The sequence below is a fragment of the Oncorhynchus keta genome, chromosome 28, assembly GCF_023373465.1.
Source record: "Oncorhynchus keta strain PuntledgeMale-10-30-2019 chromosome 28, Oket_V2, whole genome shotgun sequence".
Taxonomy (NCBI): domain Eukaryota; kingdom Metazoa; phylum Chordata; class Actinopteri; order Salmoniformes; family Salmonidae; genus Oncorhynchus; species Oncorhynchus keta.
Window position 1 is genome coordinate 17,620,679 of NC_068448.1, and position 16,852 is coordinate 17,637,530.

The 16,852-nt window shown below is 42.2% G+C and overlaps 1 protein-coding gene across 8 annotated transcripts in view; it reads right to left on the minus strand.

Annotated features, from left to right (window-relative positions):
• Positions 1-16,852, minus strand: part of LOC118360745 (pleckstrin homology domain-containing family G member 5-like) — a 107,489-nt gene that overhangs the window by 14,038 nt on the left and 76,599 nt on the right. For all 8 annotated transcript variants that reach the window (XM_035740117.2, XM_035740113.2, XM_035740110.2 and 5 more), the window contains 6 exons: positions 14,422-14,563; positions 13,803-13,899; positions 13,192-13,252; positions 12,693-12,784; positions 12,270-12,406; positions 11,225-11,418 (listed from right to left, as the gene is read on the minus strand). In XM_035740117.2, coding sequence (XP_035596010.1) covers positions 11,225-11,418; positions 12,270-12,406; positions 12,693-12,784; positions 13,192-13,252; positions 13,803-13,899; positions 14,422-14,464 — 624 coding nt within the window. In that variant the 5' untranslated portion in view covers positions 14,465-14,563. The remainder of the gene's footprint in view (positions 1-11,224; positions 11,419-12,269; positions 12,407-12,692; positions 12,785-13,191; positions 13,253-13,802; positions 13,900-14,421; positions 14,564-16,852) is intronic.

Below are 16,852 nucleotides of genomic sequence, written 5' to 3' on the forward strand. Positions count from 1 at the left end.
TTGGCTCAGGAATGCTCTGGCAACAGATACACAGAGCATGGTAGGGGTGAAAAATGTGACTCTTTTATTTAGTGACATGGGTTTTAGAGTAGTATGACAATGAACATTTAACCAAAACTAAAACCTAATCAGAAAAACTGAAACCTAACCAAATCAGTCATTTGCAGAACATTACAGTACAAATCAAAGTCCTGGCACTATACCAAACAACCCAGAAACAAGTAGCCTAAAGCCTCTACTGACTTCAAGACTTACTGTCTAAACTGGGATGTATAACTCTCTCTTATACTGCAGATTGATCACCCAGATATAGTAGGGGAAAGGCTCCCCAAAGCTTCACACACAATGGAAGCAGTAGAGTACTCACCATTAAAGCCAGCGGCATGTCAAAGATCTGAAAAACCATCCTAATCCTTCTGTTAGTTAGATTTTGCAGCCCATACTGGACCCAGCTGTTGTGTTCTCTCAAGTTCAACCTTTCCTTCTCTTACGCATACATTCACGATACACTCGTGCCAGAGCCCTCAGACTAAGAGAGGAAAGCCCCGAAGAGCGACAGCTGGAACAATGAAAGGTTGTTCCTCAAAGAAAAGTGCTTCTGAAGTCCAGTTATGAACTGAGATAAGAGGTCTTGCTCAAGTTGAAAGAGTCCAGGTTTATATGTCTGATAGAGAAGTTCTTGTATCCTTCTTATCTCCATGAATACACCATGAACACCACCCCAGGTCTCGTCTTTGAACTCTGTGTCTCTGTGTACTCCGTGGTAGTCCTGCCTGTCCCGATGTTCTAACTCAGAGGTGAAGCCTGCTGTGCTGATTGAGTCTGCTGCCTGCCTAGAATTTCACACAGCCACTGTCCTGGAGTCATAGCAACCAGGAGGATCCTGTCTGCCCCATTGTGTTGAGGAGGAAAGGAAGAGGAGGCGGGGCTACAGGAAAAGTGAGTGAGTGTCTGTGTGTGATCTGCATAGAAAGGGGTGTGGCCAGAGCAACAGCTTGCAGGGCTCCAACAGAAAAGAGCAGGCATCCTGGTGCTGCAGAGGACATGCCAACTGTTCATAGTAACTCACCCTTTGTTTAGTCGCTGCCTCTGACGTCCACTTTCCTTGTTCTGACTGTTCTGAATCCCCCACAGACACACACCCCGTCTCCCTTCACTTCTTTTCCCTTTTCTTTTAAACCACTGATTCTCTTTCCAAACTGACTGACAGCTTTACGTCATTTAAAATCTGGCATGCCTCCAATTACGCTCCCTGATTGTAAATTAAACTCTAACACAGAACAGACATGTATTCAGTCACTAATGTGACACCTATACCAGGCATATAGAAACATACTTACAAGGACAGTTGTGCCTCTTGGGAGCAAAGCTAATTGTCACGTATAGACAAATTGATTTTGGAATGTCTCCAGGAGGAGAAAAATAGGTAATGAGTGAGCTAACAAAAGCAAGTATTACTGAACTGGTGAGAACGTTAGTTTGACCTTTACCGCAGTGACAACCACAAAGTCTTGCTCTATTGTGGTCTGAACCCAAGTTACCCAACCCATTAGGCCTATGTTTTCTCAATCAATTATGTTTTTGATTGCCCGTGGACACAACTTTCCACAAAGATGTCCTGGTTGACTGTAACAAGGTAAGAAATGACCAGTAATGAGCTGTTTTAACACATTTCTTTAGTATGCTTAGATATTCCTCACAGATATGACTAAGCAAACACCCCTTTCCACAATACGTGGCAGCACAACTACACACCATCAAATTCAGGTCATATCTAATCAACTGGGGTTAATGTACTTATTTTAGCATTGATCCTATATATTTCTCAATGAGCTATTTTAATGACCTATTTGTACTGATTCTCGACTTACAAAAACAGCAGATATTGCAGAAGTCTGTTCAAAAGAGCAGCATTCAACACCTAACTAAAAACCATTTTACCTAATTTTCTGTGCAGCCCTGTATATCTGACCAGCCCTCTCTAAACTTTATTGAGTTTCACCTGGCCTCTGTGCAGACCTATCTGTCATCGTCCATTAATAACAGAGAGGACCCTGACCTACAACACCATTGACAGGTCTGGGAACTAGGGAAATTGGTGGCCCTGAGTAGTTGGCAGTCACGTTCAGCTCCAAGCTGGTTAATGACAAAGTCTCGTGTCCAGTTGGTTCCTTCCTCATCTTATCACAGCCCTTTGTGGTTTTAACCTTGCTTTGAAAAAAAAAACCCAGAGACCTGAATGGAGGAAAGTATTGAAAGCAGAGGTCGACCGATTATGACTTTAACGCCGATACCGATACCGATTATTCGGACGATTTTTTTATTTATTTATTTGTAATAATGACAACTACAACAATACTGAATGAACACTTATTTTAACTTAATATAATACATCAATAAAATCAATTTAGCCTCAAGTAAATAATGAAACATGTTCAATTTGGTTTAAATAATGCAAAAACAAAGTGTTGGAGAAGAAAGTAAAAGTGCAATATGTGCTATGTAAGAAAGCTAACGTTACAGTTCCTTGCTCAGAACATGAAAACATATGAAAGCTGGTGGTTCCTTTTAACATGAGTCTTCAATATTCCCAGATAAGAAGTTTTAGGTTGTAGTTATTATAGGAATTATAGGACTATTTCCCTCTATACCATTTGTATTTCATTAACCTTTGACTATTGGATGTTCTTATAGGCACTTTAGTATTGCCAGTGTAACAGTATAGCTTCCGTCCCTCTCCTCGCTCCTCCCTGGGCTCGAACCAGCAACACAACGACAACAGCCACCATCAAAGCAGGGTTACCCATGCAGAGCAAGGGGAACAACTACTAGAAGGCTCAGAGCGAGTGACGTTTGAAACACTATTAGCGCGCACTAACTAGCTAGCGTTCTCACTTCGGTTACACCAGCCTCATCTCGGGAGTTGATAATCTTGAAGTCATAAACAGTGCAATGCTTGACGAAGAGCTGCTGGCAAAACACAAAGAAAGTGCTGTTTGAATGAATGTTACGTGCCTGTCTCTGCCTACCACTGCTCAGTCAGATACTTAGATACTTGTATGCTCAGTCAGATTATATGCAACGCAGGACACACAAGATAATATCTAGTAATATCATCAACCATGTGTAGTTAACTAGTGATTATGATTGATTGTTTTTTATAAGATAAGTTTAATGCTAGCTATCAACTTACCTTGACTTACTGTATTCGGGTAACAGGAGTCTCCTTGTGCAGTGCAACGAGAGAGAGGCAGGTCGTTATTGCGTTGGACGAGTTAACTGTAAGGTTGCAAGATTGGACCCCCTGAGCTAACAAGGTGAAAATCTGTCGTTCTGCCCCTGAACGAGGCAGTTAACCCACCGTTCCTAGGTCGTCATTGAAAATAAGAATGTGTTCTTAACTGATTTGCCTCGTTTTTTTTTTTTTTTACTCGGCAAATGGGCGCCCAAAAATACAGATTTCTGATTGTTATGAAAACTTGAAATCGGACATTCCGATAATCGGTCGACCTCTAATTGAAAGTAGCTAAGCGGTAATGCAGTAGCAACCCGTCCCCACCGCGCTACTGGCCTATCTGTTATGTTGTTATTCACCGATAAGAGGACCCTTGATCGGGCTGTCTGATTAACGATGCAAAAAGTGTGACGTTAACCTTCCTGCCCACATGGACACCCACTGTGACACACACACGCAAAGACAGGAAGAAAGGAAATCACACACACGCAAACCCCCGTATGTGTTCATTACAACAATAGGATAGTCCTTATCACCTGCTAACCCAGATATCACTGGTTAATGGTCAGCATGGGACCCATTTACATTTTAGTAATTTAGCAGACGCTCTTATCCAGAGCAACTTACAGGTGCAATTAGGGTTAAGTGCCTTGTTCAAGGGCACAGACAGAGTTTTCACCTAGTCGGCTCAGGGATTCGAGCCAGAGACCTTTCGGTTACTGGCCCAACGCTCTTAACTGCTAGGCTACCTGCCGCCTACCTGGCACTGGATCCCAAACGTGCCATCAGAAGAGGCCCACCAGCATGACTGGTGTCTCCACTACACACACACTACCTGGCTGGTGTTTTCCACCATTCACGGGACCAAGAGATAAATACATCAGATACAATCTCCACCATGGCTAAGGTTACAGATTGAGAATCCTGCAATCATTGCCTAAGCATTACATTCAAGATGGCTTACATTACAATGGCATTTCCTTATCTAATATCAACTTAAATACTGCAGCCACAGAGGAACAGAGACCCAGTGGTTCTGTCTGTCTCACCTGACATTGTGTTGTTGTTGGGCTCTGGAGGGGGGCTGATTCAGGAATACACTCCACATGCAGCAGGTCCCAGCTACGCCAAGACGACAGGCGATTAAACCGCACCATTCTCAAGCCTCACTTAAGAATAGATGCAAAACCAGTCATCCAAAAGGAAATATGACTCATTTAAATTAGGAAGATCCTAAATCCAAAAGTCTATGAGATCCGAAAAACATTACAGCTAGAAAAAAAGAGGAAGCACCCAACCAAAGTCCACAGAGACGGGGAGTACAACGCACAGTGAAGTACTGAGGTGGAGGAGAGTTGTAGCTGCTTCTTCTGTCTGTCACCAGAGCAGTAATGCCTGACAATCACACTGGGATCATAAAAGTGCTGTATCGTCCCTTCTCTCCTCAAGCCTCCACACTTTACTGTCTCAGTCTAACACATTGAAACACACAACTACCTCTCCTGCAGCAGTTCAACTGGCTCCCAGCCACGCCTAGTCACACCTGAGCTCCCAACCCTGATAGGCCGTAAACAGCAGACATCCGTGCCCACCAGGGCCTGCATACTCAACCAGGCCTATTTTAAACATAAACACCACCAAGTACACACAAAAATCCCCTTTCATGCTGGATAAACAAACCGTTTTCGAGAAACACACTTGATTAAAATAAAGGTTAAATAAATAATAAATAAATGTCAGTTATAAATGTCAGTTAGGGATAGAATTTGGTTCATCATTGCAATATTTAAATTACACTTCTGTATGGGTGGCGGCAGGGTAGCCTAGTGGTTAGAGCGTTGGACTAGTGACCGGAAGGTTGCAAGAGCTGACAAGGTACAAATCTGTCGTTCTGCACCTGAACAGGCAGTTAACCCACTGTTCCGAGGCCGTCATTGAAAATAAGAATTTGTGCTTAACTGACTTGCCAAGTTAAATAAAAGGTCAAATAAAAAATAAATGGTAATTGGTTGAATCACCAATGTACACCAAATCTACACTACAGCCTGTATATTTCAGCGTCTCATATTTAACTAGCCAAGTACAAATTCTTATTTACAATTGACGGCCTACACCGGCCAAACTCGAACGACACTGGGCACCGTCCTATGGGATTCCCAATCACGGCCGGTTGTGATACAGTCTGGATTCTAACCAGGTTGTCTGTAGTGACGCCTCTAGCACTGAGATGCAGTGTCTTAGACCACTGTGCCACTTGGGATCCAAGACCAATGAAATATAAATCTAACAAAATTTAGCATTTTCATAGTGGAGTTGTCTATCAAAGTATAACAATTTCAACTTGTACTTCTATTGTTGCGAGGCAGTCTGTATTTCAACTAACCTGAGATGTGTGAATGGCTAGTCGTTTCAATAAATAGGCACGTGAGTGCAGATCATCAAACATAAACATACAAGTAAAATGCATGTGACTACCCCCATTCTCCATCGTCATTCAAATGACTATTGCGCAAATTGCTGATTGTCCTGATTGTGTATTTCACTCAGTGATTTGATGTCCTTAAATGAATGAGCTGTTAGTTTTGTTAGCCTGGCTAAGCAAAACAATTACAACTGTAGTCTAGGGGAAAGACATGAATGTGAACACTGTGCTTAGCGGGGGAAAATACAGCAGTTAAACAAGGGAAAATAAATTACGAAAAACCGTTATTACATAACCTGCTACCATCCTGCTACCATTACCAAAGAATTAATAAACCAGACACTAACTTAAGCTACCAGTTTATATAACCAAACGCACATTATAACTACATAGGCTTAATGCATGCATTTGAGTCATTAGCAGACTCTCTTATCCAGAGCTACTTAAAAGCAATTAGGAATGTGACTTGCTCATGGGCACATCAACATATTTTTCACCTAGTCTGCTAAACAAGCGTCTGCTAAACAACTGAAATGTAAAAATGTAAAATGAGTCTGCTAAATTACTCAAATGTAAAAATGTAAATGGAGTGCTCATGTGTCACATCTATGTCAAATCTTCTAAAAGAAGATGGTATGGTTCCTTCAACCATCCAGGCTATTCAACAGCTCCAATAATCTCCCCATCAGTCTTCTTGTTGACCTACCTGTCCTTACACAACGGTCTTCCCCCTCCCTCCCAACACTCAAGTTCCACAGATGCCAGCAGATAACTCTAGGCTAGACCATCATAAGACCATCTACTATAAACCTGGGTGAAACACAAGCCCTGGTTGACTTGGTGCGTGGATAGAGTTTCTACTGGTTAGATCATGGTGAGCCCATGTCAGCACGTAGTCTACAGAGTGACCGACTGACGGGAATGGGGGTAATCTGAGACTGTTAGATAAGTGAGTCCTCTCACGGAATAAGACAGACAAGAACGAACATGTGGGAGGATGTGGAGGGTTTCCTTGAGTCTTCTTCTTCCCTAAATTGCATTTCCATCTGTGCTGTCCTGTACTGCTCTTCACTTTAAAGAAATGTGTGCACCATTGCATTTCACAACAGTCATTGGTAGAGGGGTTTGTTATATCACATTTTTATTCACCCAATAAAATACTTATGGGATACAGATATTATTTTGGGGAGAATTTTTGAATAATAATCTTTATAAACTGAGGTCCAATCAGTTCACAGTGACAAGGCGTTGAAATGATTCTGTCTAGCTGTCAAATGCTGTTTCATTCTGACCAGGTGAATCTTTGGCTATCTTTGTAGTGTGTTGTTTCCATGGCAACCAAATGGCGCATATTACACAAAGGCCTTCTAAAAGGTTCAAAGATCACTTTTATAGATGTGATCTAGCTATTGTAAATCACATGATCCCCATCTGTCTAGAGCATTCTGTTTGAAGTACCCATTGTAAAACCATGTGACTTGAAGCCAACTGTTTAGATTCTCGACAAATGGGATTATTCAATAGTTACATACTGTAGGCCTACACAGTGACTAGCCAATCCACAAAGCCAGTACATGAAAGCCCAACTATTGGACACGCTTAATTACTCATGTAGTAATTTAGCCTTTGGTCAAACTCTTCCCAGCATTTGTATCTGAGCCTAACACCTTAACTTAACCTCCTGGAATGTAGCAGAAACATCCCTGAAGTTATTAATTACACTTTGGATAGTGTATCAATACACCCAGTCGCCACAAAGATACAAGTGTCCTTCCAAACTCAGTTGCCGGAGAGGAAGGAAACCGCTCAGGGATTTCACCATGAGGCCAATGATGACTTTAAAACAGTTACAGAGTTTAATGGCTGTGATAGGAGAAATAACATTGAAGCTACTCCATAATACTATATTTCAAAGTTATATTATTGAAGACCAAGGGATATTAAAATAATTGGAATGACTAGACAGACTCTGTTTTGGTTTTATGTAAAGATATCATAATTATATTATATATAGTATACGCGTCCTTAAACAACCCATGAAGACAAATGCAATATTCATGGCCAGCTATGTAAACTAACATTGATTTATCCTGCTATAGATGTCTTCAATTGGTAATATTAATTTTTGTCTTCTAATGCCTCTTGAGCAGGTTGACATTTATTTGGATGAGTCTTGTCTTTGAGGCAGAACTGAGAATTTCTGCTAGATGGGCCAGATGCAAAGTAAAAACTGGCAACATTATAAAAATGTAAATTTGCATTAATTTAAGGTTAGGTTTAGGCATCAAGGTTGACTGTGGCTGTGCCAGCTAGTGACCACTCAGTAGAGCTGCCTCCAGAAAAAGAAATCAGACTACATTACTAAGTGTGTGTTTACAGATGTGAAGAGTTAGCCAAATTAATTAGCCAATTAGCTTCAGCTGTCTGGTGTGCAACTGTGGGAAAGTTTGTTTGACTTTGGATAACCTATCTCCAGGGCTAGTTTGGGACCGTCAATAAATTACAATGTAAATGAGACAATATTTTCAATGTTGCACACCATTTAGTTCTCATTAAATGCTCTCAATATTTTTAAAGGCATTTCTAAAATGTATAGTTGGTTTGAGGTTAAGTAATTGAAATGTAGAGCTATTGGAATTTTAACATTGTCTCATATACATTGTGTAATTTATAGGGGCAGTTCTTTAAAGTGTGTACCTTTACTTTGCTCTTTATCACCTCCTTGAGGGCATAATGAGAATGGCTGCTCTCTGTGTATGAATATAAACAGTGTCCAAGTTTGAGTGAGCTGATACAGGCTTTTCTTTCTTTCTTTTTTTTATGAAGGGGTTTTGTATATCATGCATTTACTGCTTGTCTTTGACTGAATGAGACTCCTCAAACTAAACAAAGACAGGATTGGAGAGGAACAGTATGACCAAAATCCTGACTAAATCAGACAGACATGTTTACCTTCTTATGGCTTGGGGCAGTATTGAGTAGCTTGAATGAATAAGGTGACCAGAGTAAACTGCCTGCTACTCAGGCCCAGAAGCTAAGATACGCATATTATTAGTAGATTTGGATAGAAAACTCTGAAGTTTCTAAAACTTGTTTGAATGATGTCTGTGAGTATAACAGAACCTGAGAAAAAATCCAACCAGGAAGTGGGAAATCTGAGATTTGTTGGTTTTCAAGTCTTTGCCTATCCAAGATAGTGTAAATTTGGTCCGATTGCACTTCCCAAGGCTTCCACTAGATGTCAACAGTCTTTAGAACCTTGTTTCAGGCTTCTACTGTGAAGGGGGAGAGAATAAGAGCGGTTTGAGTCAGGTGTCTGGCAGAATGTCATGAGCTCAGTCAGGCGCGTGACCGTGAGAGTTAGCTGCGTTCCTTTTCAATTCTAAAAGGCAAAGGAATTGTCCGGTTGGAATATTATTGAAAATTTATGATAACAACATCCTAAAGATTGATTCTATACATCGTTTGATATGTTTCTACAAACTGTAATGGAACTCTCGTCTGAACTAAGTGCCTGCGCCTTGTGAATTTGTGAACTAAACGCGCAAACAAAAAGGAGGTATTTGGACATAAATTATGGACTTTATCAAACAAAACAAACATTTGTTGTGGAACTGGGATTCCTGGGAGTGCATTCCGATGAAGATCATCAAAAGTGAATATTATAATGCTATTTCTGACTTCTGTTGACTCCACAACATGGCGGGTATCTGTATGGCTTGTTTTGGGCATGAGCGCTGTACTCAGATTATTGCATGGTGTGCTTTTTCTGTAAATATTTTTTTAATATGGCATTAAGGAGAAGTATGTCTTTAATTCCATGTATAACACGTGTATTTTCATCAACATTTATGATGAGTATCTGAAAATTGATGTGGATCTCTGCAAAATCACTGGATGTTTTGGAAGCAAAACATTACTGAACATATAGCGCCAATGTAAACTGAGATTTTTTGATATAAATATGAACTTTATCGAACAAAACATACATGTATTGTGTAACATGAAGTCCTATGAGTATCATCTGATGAAGATCAAAGGTTAGTGAGTCATTTGATCTATTTTTCTGCTTTTTGTGACTCTCTTTGGCTGGAAAATGGCTGTGTTATTCTGTGACTAGGTGCTGACCTAACATAATCGCATGGTATGCTTACATCGTAAAGCCTTTTTGAAATCGGACACTGTGGTGGGATTAACAACAAGTTTATCTTTAAAATGTGTATAATACTTGTATGTTTGAGGAATTTTATTATGAGATTTCTGTTTGAATTTGGCGCCCTGCACTTTCACTGTCAAATCGATCCCGTGAACGGGAATTCAGCCGTAAGAACTTAATGTCCAAGGCTGATGACTTACCGACCCGCAGACAGACAATAAAATCCCTGAATTACAGAAACCTCCGGTATCCTAGCACAGCAGCACGGCCGCAATGACATCACACATTTTCAGTGCATGCAATGCTACACTGTCTCACCTGAGTGTGTGAGTACTGACTGAGTGGGTCTAGACTTGCCTGCAGGGATCTCCACAGTTCACACCCATTGACTTGTTTTTCAATCTGTAAGCGGAGAGGGCTAGTCCACACAAGACAGTTACCAATCTTTCAAAGCAATGTGCAGAGGCAGCGAAAGAGTATGGCACAAAAAGAGCATGCTGTTTTCATACTGAAAGTAGTCGCTCGTGACAGACTTAACACAAATTGACTTGCTGGCATGCCAAACTTTTTTCTGGGTTCCGAGATTATACTGAGAAGGCAATGGACAATCTCACAATCTTATTTTCTTCCAGCAAAGTTGACTAAATGACATGTCAGAATGTAGGCTTTAGTCAGTCGGAGAATAACTACAGTACAGAATGAGACAGACAGGACACTAAACCTTATGATTCTAGCCTCTCCCACGGTCTATTAACACAGGGTGAAGCAGGGTGCCAGTTCCCCCTCATCCAGCAGACTCCTCTCAGCACCTCTCCTCCAGGCCAAAGTGAACACTACCGGGTTCTTCCTGTCAGCCAGAATAAGTAGCTAATGGCAATTCCTCTTCTTCTAGGTCACTAGCCTACCTAGCAAGGCTTGAAGGCCATAGAGGTGGCTGGCACCGCACAAGGCATATGAGGAATTAATGTAACAGGTTAGGATAATTAGGTTAAGGTTCTGAAAAGGGTTAGCACAACCAGTAGTAGCTGTACTCCATCTAGTCACAACCAGTAGTAGGTGTGTATAAGTCAGATAGGATGTATAGTTTAAGTGTGCTTATACTGAGCTCATGAAGTGGTAACATCTGTCACCTGTTCACATCCTGGACAACAAACTAAAGTGACCTAAAATAAATCACTGCTTTTTTTGTTGAGTGCTCCAACTCCTTGAATTCGTCATTTTGGAAGTTTCACATGATTTTTGTCATTGTTGTTGAAAACCCCTCCTGTCCTTCATTTGTTCAAGGCCCATCTGCGAAGGCCCATGTGAACTCTGTGTGTATACTGTATGTGTGATACTGTATATGGACCCATGGTGTGCGCGAGAGAGAGATGTGATGTACATCGGTTGCAGTGTGTGAGTGAATACATACTGTAGTAGAGGCTGCGCTGACCAGTAGGTCAACGTTGCTCTTCATGCGTCCCAGAGAGCTGTGCTCCACCCTCTCGCTGCCCGCAGTGAGGATGTAGGAGCTCTGAACCCCAGAGGAGGGTTTCATGTTGGGCAGACTGAGCGAGCGCAGGTCCTTCACTCCCTGCTCCACCTTCAGCTCATCACCTGGCCGTGCTGAGGAGGAACCAACATGGAGGGTTAGCTTAGTGTGTTATAATTCTCTTATTGAAGATAGGTAGGTGTAATAGAGAAGTGCATCAACATTTATTTATTTCAGGACTAGCTTCCTGTTTAAGTTCTCTTTGCTCAGGCACCAAAACAGGATCTCTAGTGGACAGTCTTAAATCCCTTTTAAAAATTAGATTGTGAAAATATTATACAACAAGGCTAGCTTTTAAAATGTGCTTAATAGCTGCAGATTGCATTGGATAAGTTGAGAGCCTGGCGGGTAGGAACATTGGGCCAGAAACCGAAAAGTTGCTGGATAACATCCACTAGCTAACAAGGTAAAAATCTGAAAGTAGGCTGTCGAGAAGGGGAGAACACTCTTCTGTTCGCCTGTTAACAAATTGACTTCTCCTCGACCACTAAACCTCTTGTGGGTTTGAGGGTCAGGGAGGAGAGGACAGGAGAGAGAGGCTAGAGGTCAGACTTTTTCCTAAATGAGAAAAGGGCATAGTCTCCTCCAGGGATCCAAGATGAAGGACTCTGTCCAGTTTCCTCTGAATCAAGGGAGAGACAGGAAACTGAGGCTCTGTTGTGGCATTGTTTATGCTAGGGGGTACAAAGAGGAGCCAAATACTCTATAATAAATGCACATTCATTAGATTGGTGTTTGTTTCATATTTTGTCAACCCTTAAAATGTAGTTTTCAGTGCAGGGCAGTAATCAAAAGTTGAAACACATTGTACCTTGGTTTGCTTAGAATCAAAAACACCCATACTTCCACAGAGTTATTTTATTCTAATAATTGTGAAGCTTGAGGAAAATGTTCTGACTGGTACTCTGATGCAGTTGACTCTTACCTTTGACCTTGAGATAGTGGCCCCCGAAGCGGTAGGCCTCGAATTTGAGGGACAGCGGAGTGTTGGACTGGTCTAGGAACAGATCTACCCGGGATAACTCTATACCTTTTCGTTCAAACACAGGGCCCAGCACCTCCCTGGAATAGAGGAACACACAGTACAGAGAGAACAGAATTAACACAGAACATTCACCCAATACAGTTATGTAAGCACAGGACAGAGTCAACAGAGACCATTCACACCATATGTTTATGCAACACTAATGCAGTGGGTCCTATCCAAATAATCAAATGGAACATTGTTATATACTATGACTTTGTCCCATGCCTTGGACAAACTCAGACCAGACCTTAAATAGAAAAGACAGACATCAGTCACAATCATCCCTATTTATTCAGCCCACTACCAATTCTCCTAACTCACCTCAGGGTCTTCTTTTTCACAGCGGGGACGATCTCTGTGTCAATGTCCACGTTCAGATCAAACTTGAGGCTGAAGCACTCCTTTCTGGGGTCCTGCAGGGGGCGACAGACAATAGAAGATAATGGCTGTAAAACTGTGAAGGCCAGAGCTCCTATAGTGATTTCTCTCTCATTAGATCCACAGGGAGGCACTTTACCAGGCAGACTGACTGGCCAGTAACACTCAGGGATGGACCATTGGACACCATTATATATCACTCCCTAACCTGGGTCCCTGGCCCCTGGCTGCCATTTTCAGTGGTGTAACTTAACAGCTTGAAGCCTGTAGCCATGTTGGCACTGTGATCATCATACAATCTAACTTTCCACCACATACAATAAGACAGGTATGTTCTAACCAACATAGTTCCTAATAGTATTGGGACAAGTCTAAGGTGAAGAGATGTTGTTTCTTAAGGGGCGTGTGTGTCACATCCCCACCTGGCTGTATCAATACTCACATCTGTGTGCCGTCGCCGTGGTTTCTTCTTCACCAACTTCAGACCCCCAGTTTTACGCTCCCTGAAAGAAAAATAATATCCTATGCACATAGTGTAATTGAACATCTATGACAGGGCTCACCAACTGGTGGCCCTTGGGCTAAATTTGTCCCACTAGTTCCTCTCAGCAAATCAACTCCAAGGGATTTTCATTTTGGAAATCAAGTTCTAAAGTATTCCCAGTTATAAAATATAGATATATGTGAACGTGTACAAATGTAAGAAAGGTTTGAAATTATTATGCTTTAGTCAAACATTATATCTGTTTGGGCTTCCTGAAGTAATTTATAGTCTACAAATGTTTTGTAAACATGTTCCGGCCCCCTGACCATCCGCTCAAGAAAATATCATCCCGTGGCTGAATATAGCTGATGATCCCTGATCTATGGAACAACAGGTCAACACTAACTGAAGCATAACTACAATTATTGTATATAAATAGAGCAGTGCAGTCAAAGAGGACACTCCTCGCTGATCTAGTTTACATTTTTTATTTTATTTTAAATCGAAGTGACAAGCGCCATGCAGACAGACAGATGTAATACATTTTCGCATAACAAGGATTGACATACCCTTGGTTGGCCCCTTCATCCTCCTCCTCCAGGTCAGAGGGGGGGCTGGTGGGGGGGGGACAGGAGCGCGTCGACACATTCCGGGCCAGGATGGAACCTTACAAGGGGGTTACACAGAATATTAGATCATTAATAATATTATTTAATAACACTTTCCTTAATAACACAGGTACTTCCAGTTTAATGTAGCATGACAAAAGTTGATCAACTCTTCTAAATGTGGAAGACAGTCACGATGGATGACGCAGAAAGAATGAGTCAGTCTAGCTGTCACGACTAACAGTTCAATGAGCCTAGAAGCCGTAATTGCATGACAGACAGTCTCATATCTTAAGGTTATGAACCCCAGTTTAAGATAAAAATCACAGGTGGAGGGAAGTCAGTGGTGGAACAGGAAGATGTGCCAGTGTTACTTTTCATGCATATAATAATAATAATAATAATAATAATAATAATAATAATAATAATAATAATAATAATAATAACAATAATAATAATAATAATAATAATAATAATAATAATAATAATAATTTGGTGGGTGCTTACACATTATTTGTTCCATCTCACACATGTACAAGTGTGTATTAATACGCATGTGTGAATTGGAAATGTGGTGTACCTTGGGGTTGCAGGTCAAAGCGGGGGTGTCGGTCAAAGTGCATGTTGTCTGTGTCTTCCAGGTGGCAGCGGGAGTCACATGACTCACACAAATTAAGTGGGCTCTTGTTGTTCAGGTCCTGGCAGTCCGAGTGGTGGCACACCTGGGGAGAGATGGGTGTGAGGGTCAGGTCAGTACAGCGGATGTACCAATCTACCTGGTCAGTAGTCGGGCTCAGGTACAGAGTAGTCTCGGGAACCAGACACAACCCACTGTAAGTTGCAAACCGCCCCAACAGATCCACAGATGACGCAATCGCCATCACACTGCCCTGTTCCATCTGGACAAGAGGAATCCCTATGTAAGAATGCTGTTCATTGACTACAGCTCAGCATTCAACACCAGTTCCTTCTAAGCTCATCATTAAGCTCGGGCCCTGGGTCTGAACACCACCCTGTGCAATTGGGTCCTGGACTTCATGACATGTCGCCCCCAGGTGGTGAATGTAGGCAACACCACTATGCTGATCCTCAACACAGGGGCCCCACAAGGGTATGTGCTCATCCCTCTCTACAGCCCTGTTCACCCATGACTGCATGGCCACGCACACCTCCAACTCAATAATCAAGTTCGCAGACAACAAAAGTGGTAAACCTGATTACCAACAATGACGAGACTACAGGGAGCAGGTAAGGGCACTGGTGTAGTTGTGCCAGGAAAACAACCTCTCCCGTGTCAACAAAACAAAGGAGCTGATTGTGAACATGAGGAGACAGCAGAGGAAGCATGTCCCCATCCACAGGGATGCAGTGGAGAAGGTGAAAAGCTTCAAGTACCTCTGCGTACACATCATTGACAATCTGAAATAGGGAAGAGGTTAGGTAGGGTAAGGGTTAGCCTGGAGCCCTGGGGAGGTTAGGTAGGCCTACAGAGAGACAGGTCACAGTATAAAGCTCCACACATCTACCTGATGGCAGGACAGACAGCCACGTAGTCCCCAAGCCATTGTTTAAACCATTACAGGGGATAGAAGCAGCAGACAAAGTTCAATGTCGAAGTACACAGAGGTCTTGTGACTAGAGCTTGAGAGACAGCCAGTCAGTAAGCCAGCCAGCCAGCAAGCCAGCCAGTAAACCATGCAGCCAGCCATACAAGCAGCCAGACATGCACCAGAAATGAGCTGGATTAGGCCCCCTCTGTCTGGAGCCAGACAGACAGATCTCCCCCTCCTCTAGCACCTCCAAGGGGTGGCCTCCTTGGCCCAGGGAGAAGAGGAGAGCCGCAGGAGTTACCCCTCTCCAGCACCACCACTACCCGCTATGACTCCTATACAGGAAATGAGGACGTATGGGGAGATACAATGGAAGTCCTGCTAATGTATTTCCTGTCATTGTCTCCGTGTGCTCTGCATGGGACTGGAGGTGTGCGCACGCGCGTGTAGTGGGGGCTGCAAGTAAGCAGGCACAAATATAGTACACACAAGAAAAACCGCACAAGTGTTTTCCCACAAGTTCCCAGTCACTCAGGTTGAACCATGTTCTTACTATGTTAACAAGTCAAGGGTAGCCTAGTGGTTAGAGCGTTGGACTAGTAACCGAAAGGTTGCAAGTTCAAATCCCTGTGCTGACAAGGTACAAATCTGTCGTTCTGCCCCTGAACAGGCAGTTAACCCAATGTTCCTAGGCCGTCATTGAAAATAAGAATGTGTTCTTAACTGACTTGCCAAGTTAAATAAAGGTAAAATATACAAAAATACACCTGTAGGCTGTGTTCAATACACATATATCAAATACATAACAAACATGCAGGATGTCTACTCAAGCTATCCACAAAACGTAGATATGTTCTTGCCAGTGCCATTAAGCTGGGGGGGAGGAAGGAATCCCAGTATAGAGAGGACCCATAAGAAGGAAAGAAGAGAATATGAACAGCTTTCAGTAGTCCAAAGCCCCCTTAATCTGGAGCTCTAATTGTTGCCTGGGCTCAGTGAGCTGGTCTGGTCTCTCTGTCAGAGCCATCTGACGCAGGGTGGAGATTAAACCAGGGGCCTCTTTCAGCTCTCAGTCAGACAGAGTCCTCGCCTCTCTCAAGGCTCCTCCCTTCCCTTCCTTAGGACCTCTAGTCAACACCCAGAGAATGGCCCTTGTTAACTGTAATAGGCACAGTTAAGTGTACATTCATATTTTTAGACGGAACATGTCTCTGGCTGTTGGGAGTTTCAAATGCAACTTAAAAGGCCTTGTTCCATTCATCATAAACATTGTTATGGTGGTATATTGATAATTATATTAATCAAGTTTGGTCGGAATACTTCTTCTGCTCTCTCTTTCTCTCTGTAAATAAAACATACTGAACAAAAATATAAATACAACATGCAACAATTGAGTTACAGTTCATAGATGTTCATATAAGGAAATCAGTCAATTTAAATAAATTCATTAGGCCCTAATCT